The following is a 23,933-nucleotide window of genomic DNA, read 5'->3' as shown; positions in this document are numbered from 1 at the left end:
GATCAAAGATCTAAATGTAAAAGTGACAACTATAAAACGCTTAGAATAAAACAAAAGCATAAATCTTCATGACCTCGGATAAAACAATGGTTTCTTAGCTGTAACACCAAAAACACAAGCAACATAACTAAACATAAATAAGTCAGACATGGTTAAAATTAAAAATTTTTGTGCTTCAAAGGAAACCATCATGAAAGTGAAAAAACCCATAAATGGGGAAATGTGTAAATCATATACCTGTTAAGGGATTTCTATCTAAAATATATAAATAAGTATTCAACTTAATAACAAAAAAACAAATTACCCAATTAAAAACAGGCAAAAGATTGAAACTAACATTTCTCTAAAGAAGGTATTCAAATGGCTAATAAGCATGGGAAAAGATGTTCAATATAACTGGCCATCAAAGATGGAAATCAAGCCCACAGAGATACCACTCGACACTGACTAAAATGGCTAATTAGTAGAGGTACACTAACAAGCACTGACGAGGATGTGGACAAATCAGAAACCTCATTCACTGTTGATGAGAACATAAAATGGTACAGCCGCTGCGTAAGAGTCTAGCAGTTCCTGAGATGCTGAAGTATACAGTTACCCCAGGATCCAGCAATTATACTCAAGTATACAACCAGGAGAACCAAAAACACATATTTACACAAAACTTGTACAACTTGTACAACTAAGTTCATAACAGCATTATTCATAATAGATGGAAAGCAGAAACAACCCCAATGTTCACTTGATGCAATCAATAAAATGTGGTGTATCCATACAATGGATTATTCTTCAACAGTAACAAAAAAATTAAATACTGACACATGCTATAGCATGGATGAGCCATGAAAAATTATTCTAAATCAAAGAAGCTAGTCATCAAACACCACATATTGCATTATTCCTTTACATTATGTTTCCAAAATAGGCAAACCTATAGAGACAAAAAGTAGATGAGTGATTGCCTAGGATTGGGTTGAGAGTGACATTTAAGAGGCATAGCGTTTCTTCTGGGGGTAAGGAAAATGTTCCAAAACTGATTGTGGCAACAGAGGTACAACTCTATGAACATAACAAAAACCACTGAGAAGCACACTTTAAAGGAATAAACTGTATGGTATATGACTTGTATCTCAATAAACCTATTTTTAAAAAAGGAAATGAAGTACATTGATGAACCTTAAAAACACTTATTAATGAAAGAAGCAAGAAACAGAAGACCACATCTGATATGATTCCACTTATATGATCTAGAATAGGCAAATTCATTGGCACAAAAAGTAAGTTATGATTACCAGAAGGTAAGGAGCAGGGGGAATGGAGAGTGACTCCTAATGGACATGGAATTTCTTTTGGGGGTAATGAAAATGTTCCAGAATATAGATAGTGATGGTTGTATAATTTTGTGAAGATAACTAAGAACTAAATTATACACTTTAAAAGGATAACTATTATCCTCTGTGAATTACACCTCTACTTAAAAAAACAATGAATGAAAATCAGCTAAGCTTTTAAGTTAAAAACATAATATACTTATTCACAAATTTTGTAATTCTCTAATATATATGCATATAATTTCACATTTCCCTTTTCTGAAATGCATATTAAAAATAGTCTTTCGTGCCCATCTGTTACTCAGTAGTGTACAAAAAATTTCTTCATTGAATTCCTATATTCATGATGGGTCTTAGTAGATTTTTGACACCTTAACACTTTTTTTTTTAAGATTTTATTTATTTGTCATAGAGAGAGAAGCAAGAGCAAGCACAGGCAGACAGAGTGGCAGGCAGAGGCAGAGGGAGAAGCAGGCTCCCCGCCAAGCAAGGAGCCCGATGTGGGACTCGATCCCAGGACGCTGGGATCATGACCTGAGCCGAAGGTAGCCGCTTAACCAACTGAGCCACCCAGGCGTCCCAACACCTTAACAATTTCTGACTTAAAATCAATTCTGGGCTCACTGCTAGGAAAATGAGGCAGAAGAAAGAATTAGTGATATAGAAGACCAAATGACAGAGAATAAAGAAGCTGAGCAAAAGAAGGACAAACAGCTACTGGACCACGAGGGGAGAATTCGAGAGATAAATGACACCATAAGACGAAACAATTGGGATTCCAGAAGAAGAAGACAGAGAGAGGGGAGCAGAAGGTATACTAGAGAGAATTATTGGGGAGAATTTCCCCAATATGGCAAAGGGAACGAGCATCAAAATTCAGGAGGTTCAGAGAACGCCCCTCAAAATCAATAAGAATAGGCCCACACCCCGTCACCTAATAGTAAAATTTACAAGTCTCAGTGACAAAGAGAAAATCCTGAAAGCAGCCCGGGAAAAGAAGTCTGTAACATACAATGGTAAAAATATTAGATTGGCAGCTGACTTATCCACAGAGACCTGGCAGGCCAGAAAGAGCTGGCATGATATTTTCAGAGCTCTAAACGAGAAAAACATGCAGCCAAGAATACTATATCCAGCCAGCCTATCACTGAAAATAGAAGGAGAGATTAAAAGCTTCCAGGACAAACAAAAACTGAAAGAATTTGCAAACACCAAACCAGCTCTACAGGAAATATTGAAAGGGGTCCTCTAAGCAAAGAGAGAGCCTACAAGTGGTAGATCAGAAAGGAACAGAGACCATATACATTAACAGTCACCTTACAGGCAATACAATGGCACTAAATTCATATCTCTCAATAGTTACCCTGAATGTTAATGGGCTAAATGCCCCTGTCAAAAGACACAGGGTATCAGAATGGATAAAAAACAAAACCCATCTATATGTTGCCTCCAAGAAACTCATTTTAAGCCCGAAGACACCTCCAGATTTAAAGTGAGGGGGTGGAAAAGAATTTACCATGCTAATGGACATCAGAAGAAAGCAGGAGTGGCAATCCTTATATCAGATCAATTAGATTTTAAGCCAAAGACTATAATAAGAGATGAGGAAGGACACTATATCATACTCAAAGGGTCTGTCCAACAAGAAGATCTAACAATTTTAAATATCTATGCCCCCAACGTGGGAGCAGCCAACTATATAAACCAATTAATAACAAAATCAAAGAAACACATAAACAATAATACAATAATAGTAGGGGACTTTAACACTCCCCTCACTGAAATGGACAGGTCATCCAAGCAAAAGATCAGCAAGGAAATAAAGGCCTTAAACGACACCCTGGACCAGATGGACATCACAGATATATTCAGAACATTTCATCCCAAAGCAACAGAATACACATTCTTCTCTAGTGCACATGGAACATTCTCCAGAATAGATCACATCCTCGGTCCTAAATCAGGACTCAACCAGTATCAAAAGATTGGGATCATTCCCTGCATATTTTCAGACCACAATGCTCTAAAGCTAGAACTCAACCACAAAAGGAAGTTTGGAAAGAACCCAAATACATGGAGACTAAACAGCATCCTTCTAAAGAATGAATGGGTCAACCAGGAAATTAAAGAAGAATTGAAAAAAATCATGGAAACAAATGCTAATGAAAATACAACGGTTCAAAATCTGTGGGACACAACAAAGGCAGTCCTGAGAGGAAAATATATAGCGGTACAAGCCTTTCTCAAGAAACAAGAAAGGTCTCAGGTACACAACCTAACCCTACACCTAAAGGAGCTGGAGAAAGAACAAGAAAGAAACCCTAAGCCCAGCAGGAGAAGAGAAATCATAAAGATCAGAGCAGAAATCAATGAAATAGAAACCAAAAAAACAATAGAACAAATCAACGAAACTAGGAGCTGGTTCTTTGAAAGAATTAATAAAATTGATAAACCCCTGGCCCGACTTACCAAAAAGAAAAGAGAAAGGACCCAAATAAAATCATGAACGAAAGAGGAGAGATCACAACTAACACGAAAGAAATACAAACAATTATAAGAACATACTATGAGCAACTATACGCCAATAAATTTGACAATCTGGAAGAAATGGATGCATTCCTAGAAACATATAAACTACCACAACTGAACCAGGAAGAAATAGAAAGCCTGAACAGACCCATAACCAGTAAGGAGATTGAAACAGTCATTAAAAATCTCCAAACAAACAAAAGCCCAGGGCCAGACGGCTTCCCGGGGGAATTCTACCAAACATTTAAAGAAGAACTAATTCCTATTCTCCTGAAACTGTTCCAAAAAATAGAAATGGAAGGAAAACTTCCAAACTCATTTTATGAGGCCAGCATCACCTTGATCCCAAAACCAGACAAGGATTCCATCAAAAAAGAGAGCTATAGACCAATATCCTTGATGAACACAGATGTGAAAATACTCAACAAAATACTAGCCAATAGGGGCGCCTGGGTGGCTCAGTGGGTTAAGCCGCTGCCTTCGGCTCAGGTCATGATCTCAGGGTCCTGGGATCGAGTCCCGCATCGGGCTCTCTGCTCAGCAGGGAGCCTGCTTCCTTCTCTCTCTCTCTCTGCCTGCCTCTCAGTGTACTTGTAATTTCTCTCTGTCAAATAAATAAATAAAATCTTTAAAAAAAAAAAAAAAAAAATACTAGCCAATAGGATTCAACAGTACATTAAAAGGATTATTCACCACGACCAAGTGGGATTTATTCCAGGGCTGCAAGGTTGGTTCAACATCCGCAAATCAGTCAATGTGATACAACACATCAATAAAAGAAAGAACAAGAACCATATGATACTCTCAATAGATGCTGAAAAAGCATTTGACAAAGGACAGCATCCCTTCCTGATCAAAACTCTTCAAAGTGTAGGGATAGAGGGCACATACCTCAATATCATCAAAGCCATGTATGAAAAACCCACCACAAATATCATTCTCAATGGAGAAAAACTGAAAGCTTTTCTGCTAAGGTCAGGAACACGGCAGGGATGTCCATTATCACCACTGCTATTCAACATAGTACTAGAGGTCCTAGCCTCAGCAATCAGACAACAAAAGGAAATTAAAGGCATCCAAATCGGCAAAGAAGAAGTCAAATTATCACTCTTCGCAGATGATATGATACTATATGTGGAAAATCCAAAAGACTCCACTCCAAAACTGCTAGAACTTATACAGGAATTCAGGAAAGTGTCAGGATATAAAATCAATGCACAGAAATCAGTTGCATTTCTCTACACCAACAGCAAGACAGAAGAAAGAGAAATTAAGGAGTCAATCCCATTTACAATTGCACCCAAAACCATAAGATACCTAGGAATAAACCTAACCAAAGAGGCACAGAATCTATACTCAGAAAACTATAAAGTACTCATGAAAGAAATTGAGGAAGACACAAAGAAATGGAAAAATGTTCCATGCTCTTGGATTGGAAGAATAAATATTGTGAAAATGTCTATGCTACCTAAAGCAATCTACACATTTAATGCAATTCCTATCAAAGTACCATCCATCTTTTTCAAAGAAATGGAACAAATAATTCTAAAATTTATATGGAACCAGAAAAGACCTCAAATAGCCAAAGGGATATTGAAAAAGAAAGCCAACGTTGGTGGCATCACAATTCCGGACTTCAAGCTCTATTACAAAGCTGTCATCATCAAGACAGTATGGTACTGGCACAAAAACAGACACATAGATCAATGGAACAGAATAGAGAGCCCAGAAATAGACCCTCAACTCTACAGTCAGCTAATCTTCGACAAAGCAGGAAAGAGTGTCCAATGGAAAAAAGACAGCCTCTTCAATAAATGGTGCTGGGAAAATTGGACAGCCACATGCAGAAAAATGAAATTGGACCATTTCCTTACACCACACACAAAAATAGACTCAAAATGGATGAAGGACCTCAATGTGCGAAAGGAATCCATCAAAATCCTTGAGGAGAACACAGGCAGCAACCTCTTCGACCTCAGCCGCAGCAGTATCTTCCTAGGAACAACGCCAAAGGCAAGGGAAGCAAGGGCAAAAATGAACTATTGGGATTTCATCAAGATCAAAAGCTTTTGCACAGCAAAGGAAACAGTTAACAAAATCAAAAGACAACTGACAGAATGGGAGAAGATATTTGCAAACGACATATCAGATAAAGGACTAGTGTCCAGAATCTATAAAGAACTTAGCAAACTCAACACCCAAAGAACAAATAATCCAATGAAGAAATGGGCAGAGGACATGAACAGACATTTCTGCAAAGAAGACATCCAGATGGCCAACAGACACATGAAAAAGTGCTCCATATCACTCAGCATCAGGGAAATACAAATCAAAACCACAATGAGATATCACCTCACACCAGTCAGAATGGCTAAAATAAACAAGTCAGGAAATGACAAATGCTGGCGAGGATGCGGAGAAAGGGGAACCCTCTTACACTGTTAGTGGGAATGCAAGCTGGTGCAGCCACTCTGGAAAACAGCATGGAGGTTCCTCAAAATGTTGAAAATAGAACTTCCCTATGACCCAGCAATTGCACTATTGGGTATTTACCCTAAAGATACAAACATAGTGATCCAAAGGGGCACGTGCACCCGAATGTTTATAGCAGCAATGTCCACAATAGCCAAACTATGGAAAGAACCTAGATGTCCATCAACAGATGAATGGATCAAGAAGATGTGGTATATATACACAATGGAATACTATGCAGCCATCAAAAGAAATGAAATCTTGCCATTTGCGACAACATGGATGGAACTAGAGCATATCATGCTTAGCGAAATAAGGCAAGTAGAGAAAGACAACTATCATATGATCTCCCGGATATGAGGAAGTGGTGATGCAACATGGGGGCTTAAGTGGGTAGGAGAAGAATCAATGAAACAAGATGGGATTGGGAGGGAGACAAACCATAAGTGACTCTTAATCTCACAAAACAAACTGAGGGTTGCTGGGGGGAGGGGGGTTGGGAGAAGGGGGTGGGATTATGGACATTGGGGAGGGTATGTGCTTTGGTGAATGCTGTGAAGTGTGTAAACCTGGTGATTCACAGACCTGTACCCCTGGGGATAAAAATATATGTTTATAAAAAATTAAAAATTTTAAAAAAAATCAATTCTGGGGCACCTGGGTGGCTCAGTGGTTAAGGCCTCTGCCTTCAGCTCAGGTCATGATCCCAAGGTCCTGGGATCAAGCCCCGCATCAGGCTCTCTGCTCATTGGGGAGCCTGCTTCCCCCTCTCTCTCTCTGCCTCCCTTTCTGCCTATTTGTGATCTCTGTCAAATAAATAAATAAAATCTTTAAAAAAAATTTAAAATCAATTCTGGAGTATTCCTGGCATTCATACCAGAAAAAGAAAACTTACACTCACATAAAAATTTGTATCGAATATTCATAGATGCTTGATTCATAATAGCCCAAAACTATAAACTGCCCAGATGTCCCTCCACAGGTGAACTGTTGAGCTTTAAATGTAAGCACCATGCAGTGCTACTCAGCAAATAAAAAGTAATCAGCTATCAATACATTCAACAACTTGGATCAATCTCACAGGGCTTATGCCAAGTGAAAAAGGCCAATCCCAAAAGGTACAGATGTATGGTTCTATTTATGTACCATTTTTGAAAAGACAGAATTTTAGAACTGGAAAGCAGATTAGGGATTGTCAGGGGTTAGGAATGGTGACAGAGCAATGTAGTCTGGCTAGCAGTGGATGTGGTCATAAAATGACAACAGGAGGTGTCCTTGTGATACGACTGTTTCGTACCTTAACATGATCATGGATCTATCAATCTAAACACAAAGAGTACAAAGAAAACTGCAGCACTGTGAGCCAAATCTGTAGACAGTATCAACAACAGTATCACGGTTGTGATACTCTACTACAGCTCTGTAAAATGTTACCACTGGGGAAAACTGTATAAAAGATACATCTATGTCAAGGGTAATCTCTCCACATTCTTTCTTACAGCGACATGTGACTCTACACTTATTTGAATAAGAATTTTAATTTTCAAAAAGTACAGATCAATGTTCATATATAACTACTCATGGAGTAGAAGTAAAATTTTATTTGGTGATACTTACATAAAGGAACAAAGAAGGAATACTGAAAGTGGTTATATTAGGTTGGGGAAAAGTGGGCAAATAGGATAGGAACCACTTTTCAAAGCATTAAATTTCACAATATTTTAGATTTTGAATCATGATCATATTACCATCAAAAAATAAGTAAAATATTTAAAATATCTTTGGATAAAAAGAACCTTAATTTAGCACTCTACTACTTTGGAAAGTACTTCAATTTCAGTTATCCTTACCTCTAACCTCTGTGTCTGATCCTTGCCCAAAAGGTCACGGACTTCTTCATTATATATTTCCAAATAAGACACTCGAACCAAAAATCTATAAATAAAACATCATTTCATAAAGCATAAAGAGCCAAAAAAGTTTTAGAATGTGTTCAAATGTGTTTATAAGTTTTATACCTATATGTCTCTCTTATGTTTGTACTTCTCAATATTAGAAAATAAAAGAATTCTCTTTTACCTTGTATCACCCTCTGCTTTTGCAATATGACCAAATATGTGAGCAAATGAATTTGGAATTATTCCTCTAAGTTCAGGAACAGCTCGAACGCCTTCCATGGTAAAAGTTTTGCCTGTTCCAGTTTGTCCATATGCGAAGATAGTCCCTGAAAATGATGAAGAGAATCAATCACTTTTTAGAGTCTAATGCTACAGAACAACAGCTCTTAAAAGTAATTCCTTTGACACTGTGATGCAATTTCTTCCCTGGATTTAAAATTTATTCAAGTACAAATGTCACTTTTATTATCAGCAATATTTACTCTGTATCACAAATCAAGCGTGGTTAATGTTATCAAGTCAATGAAACAGTCCTAATTATTCATAAAAAGTATCCCAAGCCCTAAAAGCAAAATTTTACATTATGGCAAATTATAAGATATTTACTATAATGTGTATGTTAATTACTTAATGTGGACATTAAATTGGAGAAAGTAGTATAATTGCAGCAACAAAAGAATACAGGTTTAGAATGGAAGGACCTCAGTGTTATCTTTTTAGCCACCTGAGCTTAGATAAGAATGTACCCAAAGACTGTCTCCTCAGTGCTAAAATGAGGACAAGAATAACTACCTGACATGAACATTAAGAACCAAATGAAACAATTTATTGCACACAACCAGAATGATACCTAGTACAGTACAAGTAAATGACGGGATTTTTTTTCTTCTTAATCCTAAAATTCATTCAAAAATACTTTTTTTTAAAGACTTTTATTTATTTAAGAGAGAGAGACAGTGAGAGAGGGCACACAAGCAGGAGGAGTGGGAGGGATGTGCCAAAAGGCACTGTGCCAAAGGCAGATGTTTAATGACTGAGGCAGGCCCCTAAAAATATGTATTTTTTAAGTAAAAGCTGTAAGGAATGGGGGAGTTAAAAAATGTGACAATACAATTATTATAGGTAATTACAGACACAATTTAAACTTTCTAAATACCTAACATTCATTCATTCAGCAACTACATAGCACACCCTGAGTAAGCACTATGCTAGCTAGGCACTAGGGACACAGTGACAAACAAGACAAACAATCCTTAATCATATGGTATGCATCATCTTAGAAGGAGATACTGGTCAAGTATTTGCAAGCAGGATGAATGTTGGGAATAATGAATGCTGGGAATGTTAGGAATAGCTGAGAGTAAAGGGATGTAATCTAGGCAGGGGAAATGGCACAAGAAGAAAGTAGAGGGAGGTCAAGAAAGGCCGTCCAGAAAAGGTAAGGTTTAAGATACAATCTGAAATATGATTAAGAGTTAGATAGCAAGAGAGTGGATAGCAAGAAGAAAGAAAACAGAGGTTCTGAGGAAATGAAACAAGATCAGAATGGAAGAAACAGAGATGGTAAATGAAGGTGATGGGCACAGAGGTAAAGACACCAGCAGGGGCCTAACTGCACACCGCCAAGAAGGCCATACTAAGGTTTTAAGAACATATCCTAAAAGGAAAGTGAGGCCAGTTAGAGTGACAGCAGGATCGCTATGGCTACACTGTGTACAATGAGCTGGAAGAAAGGAAGGGGAGATGTGAAGAAACCAGTCAAAGAGCTGGAGTGGTTAACAGAAGGGAAAGAGAAAGGTGGTAGAATTTCAGATATATGAAACAGTTAGAAGCAACAGCACCTAGGAAATAACTGGCCAGGGGACCAGGGAAAAGGAAGAATCCAAGATGCCTTTCAACTTCTAGCTTGAACAAGGGATGTATGGCTATGCCATATACTGAGACGGTGAACATCACCAGAAGAAATGACCATTTGAAGGGAAAGACCATGAATTCAGTTGAAGGCATATTGAGCTCTAAGTGCCCATGACACACCCAAATGCATGTGTCAAGCAGGCAGGTGGAGGGATGAGATGTATTTACCCACTAGAGCCCCTGGGAACGGGTGCAATTTCTGCAGAAGATAGCACAGTGTGAGAAGACCACACAAACAACATGGCTTTTCAACTATTTCCACCCCATGCAAGTAACTTCTTATGTCACTATCAATTTCAGACTTTCTGTGACAATCATCACAATACTTAATCACAACAGAAGACATTTTTTACACATGGGAATAAAAAAGTCTTGATTTTTTTCCTAATTCGCTAAATATTTCAAACCATGCCATTAAGAATGTAACATACTGGGACACCTGGGTGGCTCAGTTGGTTGGACGACTGCCTTCGGCTCGGGTCATGATCCCGGACTCCCGGGATCAAGTCCCGCATCAGGCTCCCAACTCCATGGGGAGTCTGCTTCTCTCTCTGACCTTCTCCTCGCTCATGTTCTGTCTCTCTCTCAAATAAATAAATAAATAAATATTAAAAAAAAAAAAAAGAATGTAACATACTGCCTTCAAAAGAGCTGAAAATATGTGGCGCCTGAGTGGCTCAGTGGGTTAAAGCCTCTGCCTCTAGCTCAGGTCATGATCCCAGCATCCTGGGATCAAGCCCCGCATAGGGCTCTCTGATCAGTGGGGAGCCTGCTTCTCTCTCTCTGCCTCTCTGCCTACTTGTGATCTCTGTCAAATATAAAATAAAAAATCTTAAAAAAAAAATGAGCTGAAAATATGAGCCTGCAGACCACCTGTGAGAGCTGACATAACAGCTATCATTTATGGAGCATGTGCCATGAGCTAGGCCATGCATCCTCGCTGAGTTTTCACCCCAATCCTAAGAGCAAAGAACTATTTATATCCCCATACTTTAGCTCAGGAAACAAAGGCTTATAGAGGTTGAGTTACTTGTTCGATGTCATAGTAAGTGGTAGAAATAAGATGCGAACAAAATCCATTTGGCTCTAGAGCCCTTATTTTTTAAAAGTATGTAATGGCCAAATTTTTAATTCAAAACTAATCCTAATACAATTTCTATGAATTCATTAATTATATAAAGATTATGGATTCAAAAAGGATATTGATCTATAATTTTAAAGCTGAGAAATGAGGACCAGGAATCCCCTAGAATAAAAGTATGTCATCTCATTTTCAGAGATGAGATTCTAAATTTCTAGTTTTGTTATGTCCAATCTAATAAAGCTAATGCTAGCATTTCCTTCAATATGAACTTCACTTAAAACTTTACCTCTTAAGGGACACCTGGGTGGCTCAGTTGTCAAACATCTGCCTTTGACTCAGGTCATGATCCCAGGGTCCTAGGATGACTCCCACATCCAGCTCCTTGCTCAGCAGGGAGCCTGCTTCTGTCTCCACCTGCTGTTCTCCCTGCATGTGTTCTCTCTCTGTTCTCAAATAAATAAAGCCTTTATCTTTAAGATTTTATTTATATATTTGAGAGAGACAGACACAGCAAGAGAGGTAACACAAGCAGGGAGAGTGGGAGAGGGAGAATCAGACCTCCTGCTGAGCAGGGAGCCCAATCCCAGGACCCAGGGACCACAACCTGAGCCAAAGGCAGATGCTTAACAACTGAGCCATCCAGGCACCCCAATAAATAAAATCTTAAAAAAAAAAAAAAACTTTACTTATTAAAACTAGAAATGACCTAAAAATCTTACCCAACCTACCCATTTCATGACTACATCTTAAAAATGGTAGAAGGCCTACAAAAAATCTGTATATGGATGTTTACAGCAGTGTATATTCATAACTGCCAAAATTTAGAGGCAATCAAGATGTCCTGCTGTAGGTAAGTGAATTGATAAATAAACTGTGGTACATCCAGACAACAGGAAATTATCAGCACACACACAAAAAAAGATAAAAGGTATCAAACCATAAAGAGACATGGAGAAAACTTCAGTGCATATTACTAAGTAAAAGAAGCCAAACTGAAAGGTTACATACTATACAATTCTAACTGCATGACATTCTAGGAAAGGTGAAACTATGGAGACAGTAAAAGATTAGTGGTTGCTAGGTTTAGCTGGGGAAGGAAGGATAAATTAGCAGCACAGAAGTGAAACTATTCTTTATATTATAATAGTGGATACACATTATGTTTTTGTCAAAATCCATAGGATGTACAGCCCCAAGAGTGAACGCTAATGTAAACTATGAACTTTGGATGATGCTGATGTGTCAATGTATGTTCATCATTTGTAATCAATGTACCACTGTGGTGCAGGATATTGACAGTGGGGAACTTTGTATATGTCTGGAGACAAGGGATATACAGGAAATCTCTGTACTTAATTTTCCTAAAGCTGTTCTAAAGAACAAAGTTTATTAATTGAAAAAAAAAACGTTTTAAATGGTGGAAGGATTATGTACTTGCCACTGCACATTTGAATAATGCCAAGGAAACTACACTCTATGTTACAACATTCCTGATTTTTGTCCTTTTTAAACATATTGTTCTATGCTACTATCAACAATTTCAGTCAGCATAATAGGTGGAAAATAGGTGAAAAGTCCCTTGACATTTATATATTACTCTGTACCACATTTGTTTTTTAAATAAATTCTGTTATTTCAAAACTGAGTGACACTACTGCTTCCAACAAGGATGGAGTAGTAAGGACCAGATTTACACTCTTGACTGAAAGGAAAGCAAACTAAATATATGAAGCAATAGTTTTCAAGACAATGGACCTCAGTCAACAAATGCCTGTGACGCCCAAAAGTTGGCTAATAGATAGGCGGGCCCTATGACTTCCCAACTACCTGCCTTGTGAGAGAATCAACCACAGAGCAGGAGGGGAAATCCAAGGAGTGATGAGCAGATTTCCTGAGCAAAGGAGTCCAGAAGCCAGAGAGAGCAACGTGGCTAGAATTTGTAGGACGCAGTAGTGGAAAGAATAACACTATGCAGAAAGCTACAGATTTCAGAGGTCTGCAGGTCTTCTTCCATTATTTAGTGGAGCACCAAGCCTCTCCAAAGTGTGAGGAAACTATCTAAATATGGGGGGAGGAGAATCATTTGGAAGGGAGAGTCCTCAATGCTCACAAAGGCCAGAAACTGTATCTGTTTAAACCAGCCAGACTGGAAAACCTCATGATGCACAGGACATCAGGTACACCAAACAAAAAGGTCTTGCCTCAGAATCAGGGGAATAACCTTAGACTGAGCACTGCTCCGGTCCTAACTAAAGACCTTTAAAAGGTCAGAAAGTCAGAGAAAGACAAATACCACATGATTTCACTCATATGTGGATTTTATTAAACAAAACAGATGAACATAGGGAAAGAGAAGGAAAAATAGGATGAAATTTGAGAAGGTGGCAAACCATACATAAGAGACACTTAACTCTAGAAAGCAAACTGAGGGTTGCTGGAGGGGAGATGGGATGGGGCAACTGGGTGATGGGCATTAAGAAGGGCACTTCAAGTAATGAGCACTGGGTGTTACACACAACTGATGAAACACTAAATTCTATGTCTGCAACTAATAAAATAAAAAAAGATCTGAAAGAAGCAAACCATTTTCAAATAACTGCCACTGAGAACAAAGCTCCTGAAAGCTTAAATGAATAAAAAAAATCAAAGAGCTAAGGTAAAATTCAGAGTGTTTGGCGCCCAACCAAAATTTGCCAAGCTTGCAAAAAAGCAAAAAGATATAACTCATAATAAAGAAATGCATCAACCAGTCAAAACCTATTCAGAACTGACACAAATGTTAGAAATAGCACACAGGACTTTAAAACAGATAAAAACTATATTCTATATGTTAAAAAGTTAACTGGAAACTTTGGATGAAAGTCTGGAAGAACTTGGATGGAAGATACAAAAAGACCCAAATCAAACTTCTAGGGATGAATACTACAATGTGTGAGATGAAAAATACGATAGATAAGATTAATGGTAGATTAGACACTGCAGAATAAAAGATTAGTAAACTTCAACACATAACAACAGAAACAATAAAAAATGTAATACAGAGAAAAAAAATACAAAAAAGAAAAACAGCATCAGTGAGCTGTGGGACAATTTTAAGCAGTTTAATATACATGTTACTGCAGGCCCTAAAGCAGAGAGTGGGGACCGGAAAAATATTTAAAGAAATATGGCTAAAAATTTTCCAAATTTGATGAAAACTACAAACTCACAGATCCAAAAAGCTTAATGAACTGTAAGCACAGAAACATAAATAAAAATAAACCATGGCACATCATAGTCAAAAAGTTCAAAACCAGTGATATAAAAGAAAATCTAAAAAGTAACCAGAGAAAGATATGTTATGTAAAGAAGAACCAATAAAGAATTCCAGTAGAACAAAACGCAAATGACAGTAGAGGACTATCCTTCAAGTATTAAAAGAAGAAACTATCAACCTAGAACCCTACATCTGGTGAAAATTTCTTTCAAAAACAAAGGCAAAATAATACTTTCTGGACTACAAAAGCTGAAAGAATTCGTCACCCACAGATTTGCACTCTAAGAAACACTTGAGGAAGTTATCCAATGCAGAAACAATGGTACTAGATAGAACTACAGATTCCTCTTACATGAGGGAATAAAGAGTATCAAATATGGTGAGTACCTAAGTAAGAAAATATGTAAGTGTTTTCCTATTACTTAAATCTCTCTAAAAACAACTGATGGTTTAAACAAAAATAAAGGCAACGTGGTTTGGAGTTTATAACACATAGAAGTAAATGTACAACAACACCACCACAGGGATGCCTCGGTGGCTCAATCAGTCAAGCATCTGCCTTTGATTAAGGTTATAATCTGAAAGTCCTGGGATAGAGCCCCACATCAGGCTCCTTGCTCAGCAAGGAGTCTGCTTCTCCCTCTGCCTGCAGTTCCCCAGCTTGTGCACACTGGCTCTCTCACTCTCTCTCTCCATCTGACAAATAAATAAAATCTTTAAACACACACACACACACACACACACAATAATACAAAACACCACCACTACCACCAAACTTGGGAGGAGACAACTAGAAGTATAGTTTAAAAAAATTTTTTTTACAGGTGCCTGGGTGGCTCAGTGGGTTGGGCCTCTGCCTTTGGCTCCGGTCATGATCTCAGGGTCTTGGGATCGAGTCCTGCATCAGGCTCTCTGTTCAGCGGGGAGCCTGCTTCCTCCTCTCTCTCTGCCTGCCTCTCTGCCTACTTGTGATCTATGTCTGTCACATAAATAAAATTTTTAAAATAAATAAATAAAAATAAAATGAAAAATAATTTTTACTACGCAAAAAATAGAATAACACATGACAGTGAAGTGTGATATATTAGAGTTATATTATAAACCTTAAAGCAACCACTAAAATAAAACAAAGTTGTATCACTATAAGCCAACAGAGAAGACAGAATGGAATAATACAAAGGATAAGAGTATAAAGAGGGACGCCTGGGTGGCTCAGTGGGTTAAAGCCTCTGCCTCCGGCTCAGATCATGATCCCAGGGTCCTGGGATCGAGCCCCACATCGGGCTCTCTGCTCAGCAGGAAGCCTGCTTCCCTTCCTCTCTCTCTGCCTGCCTCTCTGCCTACTTGTGATCTCTGCCTGTCAAATAAATAAATAAATAAATAAATAAATCTTTAAAAAAAAAAGTATAAAGAGAAAACCAACAGCAGAACATAAATGGTTTTGATAACCCAATTAAAAAGCAAAGACAGCAAGGTTGGATTTAAAAAACAACCCAACAACAAAAAACCAAAACACTATCAACTATACAATGTACAATGCAATGCATAAGAGAACTAACAACAGATCTGGGGCTACTACTCTTTGAGAGGCCTGCTTTCAAGTTTGGCCTTTGACTAACATCTGGGAATTTGGATTTAGGGAGGGTTCTTGCCATTCATTCCCCAACACAGAGTAGCTCATTATGCCTAAATTGTTTGTATAAACAAGGTGGTTTATGCTAAACACCTGTTTTCCTTCTGTGAGTGTAGAATCTTGACAAGGGCGCGGCTGAGGGTATCCACATGAGCAGGCTCCAACAAAAACCTGGGACACTGTGTCTCTTACAAAGCTTTCTGACAGGTATTGTCACATTCAGTGGTAGAAGAATTAAGCACATTCTGTGTGTTCACTAGGAAATGACTCTTGGAAGTTTGTACCTGGTTTCCTCCACACTTTTCCCCTTACTGTTTCTTGTTTTCTTTTTTTGGCATCTTTTTTGTTCTAATAAACCAAAGCTCTAAGTACAATTATAACCCGAGTCCCCTGACTTCTCCTACCAACCTCTGAACCTGGTATAATCTTAGTGACCTCTAGTATAACTACACACTAGAAATGTACTTTCAATATAAAAACACAAATGTGTTAAAAGTTAAAAAGACGAATGAAGATATACCATGTTAACATTAAATCAAAACAAAGTTAAAATGTCTGTATTAATATCAAAGTAGGTTTCAGAGTAAAGAACATTACTACGGATAAAGAGTAATTTCATAATGACAATAAGGTTAATGAATGAAGAGGACTTGAAACACCTAAGCACTTAGGCACCTACTCACAGGGTTTCAAAATACATCCAGTAAAAAGTGACAGAACTGAAAGGAAAAGGCACATAAAAACACAGTAAGAGAATTTAATACCTGTCTCAGTAATCGACAGACCAAGTAGAAAATAATAGAAAATCTGAACGAAACAATCAAGCAAATTGATGTAATGAACATGTATAAAATGCTCCACCCAACAACAGCAAAATACACATTGTTTTGAAGAATATACAGACATTTTATAATAAATTTATTCTGGGTCATGTAACAAGTCTCTAATTTCAAAAGGTTCAAGTTTTACATAGCACATTCTCTAAAACGGGATTAAACTAGACATTAAGTGGGGCGCCTGGGTGGCTCAGTGGGTTAAAGCCTCTGCCTTCAGCTCAGGTCATGATCTCAGGGTCCTGGGATCGAGCCCCACATCGGGCTCTCTGCTCAGCGGGGAGCCTTCCTCCTCCTCTCTCTCTCTACCTGCCTCTCTGCCTACTTGTGATCTCTGTCTGTCAAATAAATAAATAAAATATTTAAAAAAAAATAAACTAGACATTAAGTAATAGAAATATCTCTGGAAAATCCCAAATTACCTGGAAACTAACATATTTCTAAATAACCCAAGGATCAAAGAAGAAATCAAGAGGAAAAGGAGAAAGTACCCTGCACTGCATGAAAATGAAAACACAGTATGTCAAAATCTGTACACCACCACTAAAACAGTACTTAGAGAGTAATTCATAGCATAAATCTCCATATTAGAAAGTTACAAAGGACTCAAAACAATGACCTCAGCTTCCACCAAAAGTAGAAAAAGGAATAAAGGAGGAGAAACTACTCCTATTATATTAGTCCTCCCCCAGACTCGTCACAAGAAAAAGAGATGACACAAATTACCATATATCATGTACCATATACCAATATCAGAGAAAGATTACACAACCACATTCTAACACAAGAATAGAGAATATGAACAACTTTTTGCCAATAAATTCAACAACCTAGATGACAGAGACAAATTCCATGAAAGATAAACTTCCAGAGCTCACTAAAAGAAAAACAGGTAATTCAAAAAGCCTTATATTATTAAAGACACTGAATCTTTAAAAACCTTTCCACAAAAAAATACTCCAGGCCCATTTGGCTTCACTGGTAAATTTTACCAAATGCTTAGGGTAGATATAATACTAATTCTATACATATTTTTTTCATATGATTAAAAAGGAGGGAATACTTTCCAACTCATTCTATGAAATTAGCATTATCCTGGTTAAAAAAAATAAATAAATAAAGACATTATAAGAAAACTACTATAACCCTCCTGAACATAGACCAAAAAAAAAGTTTACACAAAATTTTAGCATATCAAATCTAAAAACATACAAAAGGGTAATATACCATGACCAAGTGGCATGACCGGTTTTACATTTTTTTTTAAGATTTTATTTATTTATTTGACAGGGAGAGAGATCACAAGCAGGAAGAGCAGCAGGCAGAGAGAGAGGGGGAAGCAGCTCCCTGCTGAGCAGAGAGCCCAGTGCAGACCCTGAGTCCATGACCTGAGCCTACAGCAGAGGCTTAATCCACTGAGCCACCCAGGTGCTCCTGGTTTTACATTTAAAAATCAATGTAACTGAATATACTAACAATTTTTTTTAAAAAAAAAGACGATTTCAATAGGTGCTGAAAAAAATTCATTTGACAAGATCCAAAATCCATTCCCTGGATGGGGACAAAAGAACAGAGGGGAACTTAATCAGACAAAAATCTATAGATAACATCATACTTACTGGTAAAACAGTGAATGCTTTCTCCCTAAGATCTGGAACAAAACAAAAATGTCCACTCTTACCACTCATGTTCAACAGTGTACTTGAGGTTCTAGCCAGGGCAATTCGGGTAACTAAAAGATGGGAAAGAAATTGTACTACCTGTATTTGACGGTAACATGCTCACTATATAAAAAATTGTAGGGAAAGGGCGCCTGGGTGGTTCAGTGGATTGAAGCTTCTGCCTTCAGCTCAGGTCATGATCCCAGCATCCTGAGATTAAGCCCTGCATCTGGCTCAGCGAGAAGCCTGCTTCCCCCTCTTCTCTCTGCCTGCCTCTCTGCCTACTTGTGATCTGTCTGTCAAATAAATAAAATCTTAAAAAAAAAAATCCTAGGGAAGTTACCAATAAATAAATAAAAGCCTACCAGAAATAATAAGCAAGTTTAATAAGGTTGCAGGGTGTTTGTACAAAAATTAACTGCAAAACACAGTATCACTTCAAAACCACTATGAAGGCTGTAACCAAAAAGACAACAACACTTTTTGGCAAAGATGTGAAGAAACTGGAAACCTCATACATTGCTAGTGGGAATGTAAAAACCACACAGTTGCAATGGAAAATAATCTGGCAGTTAACCTCCTGACCCAGCAATTCCACTCCTAGGTATTTACCTAAGCAAGGGGAAAACATACATTTACACAAAGACAAGAACAAGAATATTCACAGCAATATTATTTATAATAGCAAAAAAAAAAAAAAAAAAAGGCAACAACCCAAATACTCATGAGTGGATAAATGGATATATAAAATACAGCATATCCATTCGATGGAGTATTAACTGACCATTAAAAAATGCAGTCCTGGGCACCTGGGTGGCTCAGTCGGTTCAGCCCCTGCCTTCAGCAGGGGTCATGATCCCAGAGTCCTGGGATCAAGCCCCACATGGGGTTCCCTGCTGAGCAGGGAATCTGCTTCTCCCTACTCCTCTGCTCCTCCCCCCCCACCCAGTCCCATGCTTGTGCTCGCTCTCAAATAAATAAAATCTTAAAAAAAAAAAAAAATGCAGTCCTGATACATACTATAATGTGGAACACAGAAAACATTATACCAAGTCAAAGAAGCCATACATAAAAGACTATAAAGTGTATGATTCTATTTATATGTCCAGAAGAGGCAAACTCATACACATAGAAAGTAAATACATAGTTGCTAGGGTAGGAGGGAGCAAAAGTGGGAGTAACTGCTAATAGATACATAGTTTCTTTTGGGGGTGATGGAAATGTTCTGGAAACAGATAACAGTGATAGTTATACAACACTGTGAATGTATTAAACCCCTGACTTGTATACTGTAAAATGATTAAAACAGTGAATTCTGTTATTTGAATTTTATGTTAATTAAAAAAAACTACTAAAATATCAATTTTGTGTATTTTGTATTCACAAAAGCATCCAAAATACTTAGGAATACATGGTATGTTAACTAGAACTTAAATTTTAAAAAGAAAGAGGTGGAGTGGCTGAGTGGCTCAGTCTATTAAGTGTCTACCTTTGGCTCAGGTCATTATCGGGAGACAGGGAACTGGGATCAAGCTCTCCCCTCTCCCCCACCTCCCTGCTCAGCAGGGAAGTCTGCTTCTTCCTCTCCTTCTGCCCCTCCCCCTGCTTCTGTGTGTTGGCACACTCTCTTTCTCTCTAGCAAATAAATAAAAAATCTTTAAAAAAGGAAACAGGTTAAAAAAATACTTAGGGGGGCACCTGGGTGGCTCAGTGGGTTAAGCCGCTGCCTTCGGCTCAGGTCATGATCTCAGGGTCCTGGGGTCGAGTCCCGCATCGGGCTCTCTGCTCAGCAGGGAGCCTGCTTCCCCTCTCTCTCTCTGTCTGCCTCTCCATCTACTTGTGATTTCTATCAAATAAATAAATAAAATCTTTAAAAAAAAAATACTTAGGAATAAACTCATGAAAATAAGTATAAGACCTGCACATTAGAAACTACAACAAAATGCTGATGAGAGAAATTAAACAAAATATAAATAAATGAAGAGAGATACCGTGTTCTGGATTAGAAGGCTCAATATTGTCAGAATAACAACTCAATACAATCCCTACCAAAATCCCAGTAGGGTTTTTGGGGCTTTTTTTGTGGAAATTGAAAAGGCAATCCTAAAATATATGTGAAAATACAAAGGATCCAGAGAAGCCAAAACAATTCTGAAAAATAATAATAAAGCTAGAAAATATACACTACCTAATTTCAACACAAAAACCTATAGTAATAAAAACAGGATACTGGAACAGAAGAGACAATCCAGAAATAAACCCATGCCACTGCAGTCTGTTGATTTTTGACAAAAGCACCAAGTTAATTCAATAAGGAAAGGAGAGTCTTAACAAATGGTGCTCCAACAACTGGATATCCATCGATGGGGGGCAGGGGAGGCAAAGAACGTACACCCTTACCTCACACCGTATATAAAAATTAACTCAAAATGAATAACAGACCTTAATATAAGACATACAGTGTTTACAGCTTCTGGATAAAAACATAAGAGAAAATCTTTTTGGTGTTAGGTTCAGCAAATATTTCTTGGCTAGGTCAATGAAAGCATGATGATTAAAGAAAAATGATTAACTGGACTCAAAACTAAAAATCTTTTCTCTTCAAAAAACACCATTAAAAAGATGAAAATACAAGCCACGTGCTGGAAGAAAATATGTTCCAATCACTTATCTGATCAAAAGATTTGAGTCCAGAATGTAGAAAAAGCATGACTCCATAAGAACATAGGCAACTGAACTGTAAAGTGGGTAAAATATTTTAAAAGACAAAGGGCTAATGTGTATATGATTAGAGACTCAACATTGTTAGTTATAGAGAAATATAAGTTAAAACAATGAGATACCACTATAGATCCTCTAGAACAGCTATAATTAAAAAGGCCAACAATCTAAATGTTGGTGAGAATGTGAAGAAACTAAAAGAACCCTCATAACACACTGGTGGGGAAAAAAATTAAGAGTCACCACTTTGGAAAACAGTTTGGCAATTTCTTCAAAAGATAAATACACACTAACCATATGACCCACCAATTCTACTTCTAGGTATCTACCCAAGACAAACTTTAAAACTTATCTGCACAAAGAACTTTCTACAAAAGAATGTTCACAGCAGCACTAATTATAATTGCTCCCAAATTAGAACAATCCAGATTTCCACTGAAGATCATAAAAGGTGGTATATTCATACAACTCAGCATTAAAAAGGAACAAAGTGCTGATCCATACAACAACATGGATGACCTTTAACAACTGAAAAGAAAACAGGTAAGAAAGATGATACAGGATATGAGTTGATTTAAATGAAATTTCCAGCAAAGACAGAACTATAGGCAAAAGCAGGTCAATGGATGCCTGGAGGTGGGACTACAAAGGGACATACAGGAATTTTTTTTGGGGGGGGGGTCATAAAACTGGATTGCGGTAACAGTTTCACAGCTGTATGTATTTACTATAACCCATCAAACAGTACAATTATAATGGATGAATTTATAGGGTGTCAATATCTTGATAGAGTTAAGAAAAAGTGAACAATATACTCACCATTATAGCCTTCAAGAACAGAATCAATAATAGGTCTTGCAGTTAAGTTATAAACATCAAGTTGTTTACTCTCTGGTCCAAAAACAGTATCAAAAGTAAATGTCTTTGGAGGTTCATTGGAAGAATCAGTCTTATGTACAGTAATAGTTCCCCTCATCTCATCCACACTGACAGCCTGTTTATAGCACATTGATTTCTCTCTCTCGTTGAGGGGCCGGCACCTAACAACCACCTTCACATTATCACAGCTTTCAGGCTTCTCTGATTTATTGATCTGGTGGAGAAAATATTCACAAATAATGAAAAGAACATTTACTTTTACCTTCAGCAAATTTCAAATTTGAAAAAGGCTACTGTGCCATCCCAGGGCCTTGCACATATTAAGCACTCCACAAATATTTGTTAAATCCAACGAAAGATCTCAGATATACAGAAAAAATTTATTAAAAGATATAAAAAGACAGTTTCTTTTATAACACAGTATGATACAATACAATATAAAAATGAGGAGAAAGAAAGCCTAATTTACATTTATAGTAAATAAGTGCTATTTAAGCAGAAAATGAATCACTATATTGACTGTCTCCGCAAAAGTCCCTGACTTAGCCTCTGAGTTTACTGCCTGAAGGAAAACACAAGTGAACATGGTTAACAACTGTAATCAAGAATATAGTAGTAGGTCCTGTGTTTCCCTGAGACTTTAAATTTTATTTTCTATAATGCATCAGTAAAACGTTTTTTACCATGTAACATATGTAGTATATCTTCTCCATAGCAGACAACACGAAATGAAACACAGCAAACAAAGTCCAATGGCAGAGAGAAATGTTTCACTATCCCTCTAACCTTACAAATATTTATATATGTAAAGTTTCATTTTTTGAAATTTTGACTAACCACCTATGTTAAAATAAAACCCTAAGCAAAGACACATACAGTATGATTTCACTTACTTACGGAATCTAAAAAACAAAAAGAGGAACAAACAAAAAAGCAAAACTCACAGAGAATAGATTGGTGGTTGCCAGAGGGCAGTGGGGTATAGACGTGGACAAAATGGTCAGAGATCAAAGGTACAAATTTCTAATTATAAAATAAGTCATGTATAAATAATATATAGAATGGTGACTAGTCAAAAGTACACCACTGCATATCTGAAAGTTGCTAAAGGAGTGTATCTTGAAATTGTTCAACATCAGAAAAGAATTTTGTAGCTCTTTATGGTGATGGGTGGTCACAAGACTTACTGGGGATTATCTCACAAGACACACAAATAACAAATGATATTGTACAGGTAACATTGTATTATACCTCAACTGAAGTAATACAATCCTATTTTGAAGTGAAGTCCAATAGTTTAGTTGAATAGTATCAATACAACACACTTCTCCCCATCTCTCCTTTTACCACCTAAGGCTGGGTCACCATGATCCCACCTTAAATTGAATAGCAGCATCTAGTTAGGTTCTCCTATGGTCTGTTCTGTACAGGGCAGTCAGCTGCAACACAAAGTTAATCATGCTGCTCCCTTACTTAAAACTCAATTGTTTCCCACAGATCTCAGGATAAATACCGGAGTCCTTAAGGTGGTCTCTAAGACCTGGCTCTGGCCCATGTCTACTTGTCCAGCCTTACTTCACAAGCTACCTTGCTTGGCTTTCCCAGCCAAGCCACATTAGCTTTTTTAAAGCCTTTTCTTGTCACCATACTTTCTTATCACAGGTGCTGTTCCTCTTGCCTAGAACATTCCTCATTCTCCCCTTCACTTATTCTCGGATCTCA

At 37.5% G+C, this 23,933-nt stretch overlaps 1 protein-coding gene across 5 annotated transcripts in view; it reads right to left on the bottom strand.

Annotated features, from left to right (window-relative positions):
* KIF3A (kinesin family member 3A) overlaps positions 1–23,933 on the bottom strand; it is a 58,502-nt gene that overhangs the window by 33,050 nt on the left and 1,519 nt on the right. For all 5 annotated transcript variants that reach the window (XM_013052514.2, XM_004745002.2, XM_045075520.1 and 2 more), the window contains exons 2-4: positions 22,152–22,425; positions 8,412–8,556; positions 8,183–8,267 (exon numbers count right to left, since the gene is read on the bottom strand). In XM_013052514.2, coding sequence (XP_012907968.1) covers positions 8,183–8,267; positions 8,412–8,556; positions 22,152–22,425 — 504 coding nt within the window. The remainder of the gene's footprint in view (positions 1–8,182; positions 8,268–8,411; positions 8,557–22,151; positions 22,426–23,933) is intronic.

The sequence above is a fragment of the Mustela putorius genome, unplaced genomic scaffold (genome assembly GCF_011764305.1).
Source record: "Mustela putorius furo isolate JIRA1106 unplaced genomic scaffold, ASM1176430v1.1 tig00000145_pilon_pilon_pilon, whole genome shotgun sequence".
NCBI classification, from domain to species: Eukaryota; Metazoa; Chordata; class Mammalia; order Carnivora; family Mustelidae; genus Mustela; species Mustela putorius.
The sequence above is the reverse complement of the archived record's forward strand: the minus strand, read 5'-3'. Positions and strand labels throughout refer to the sequence as shown.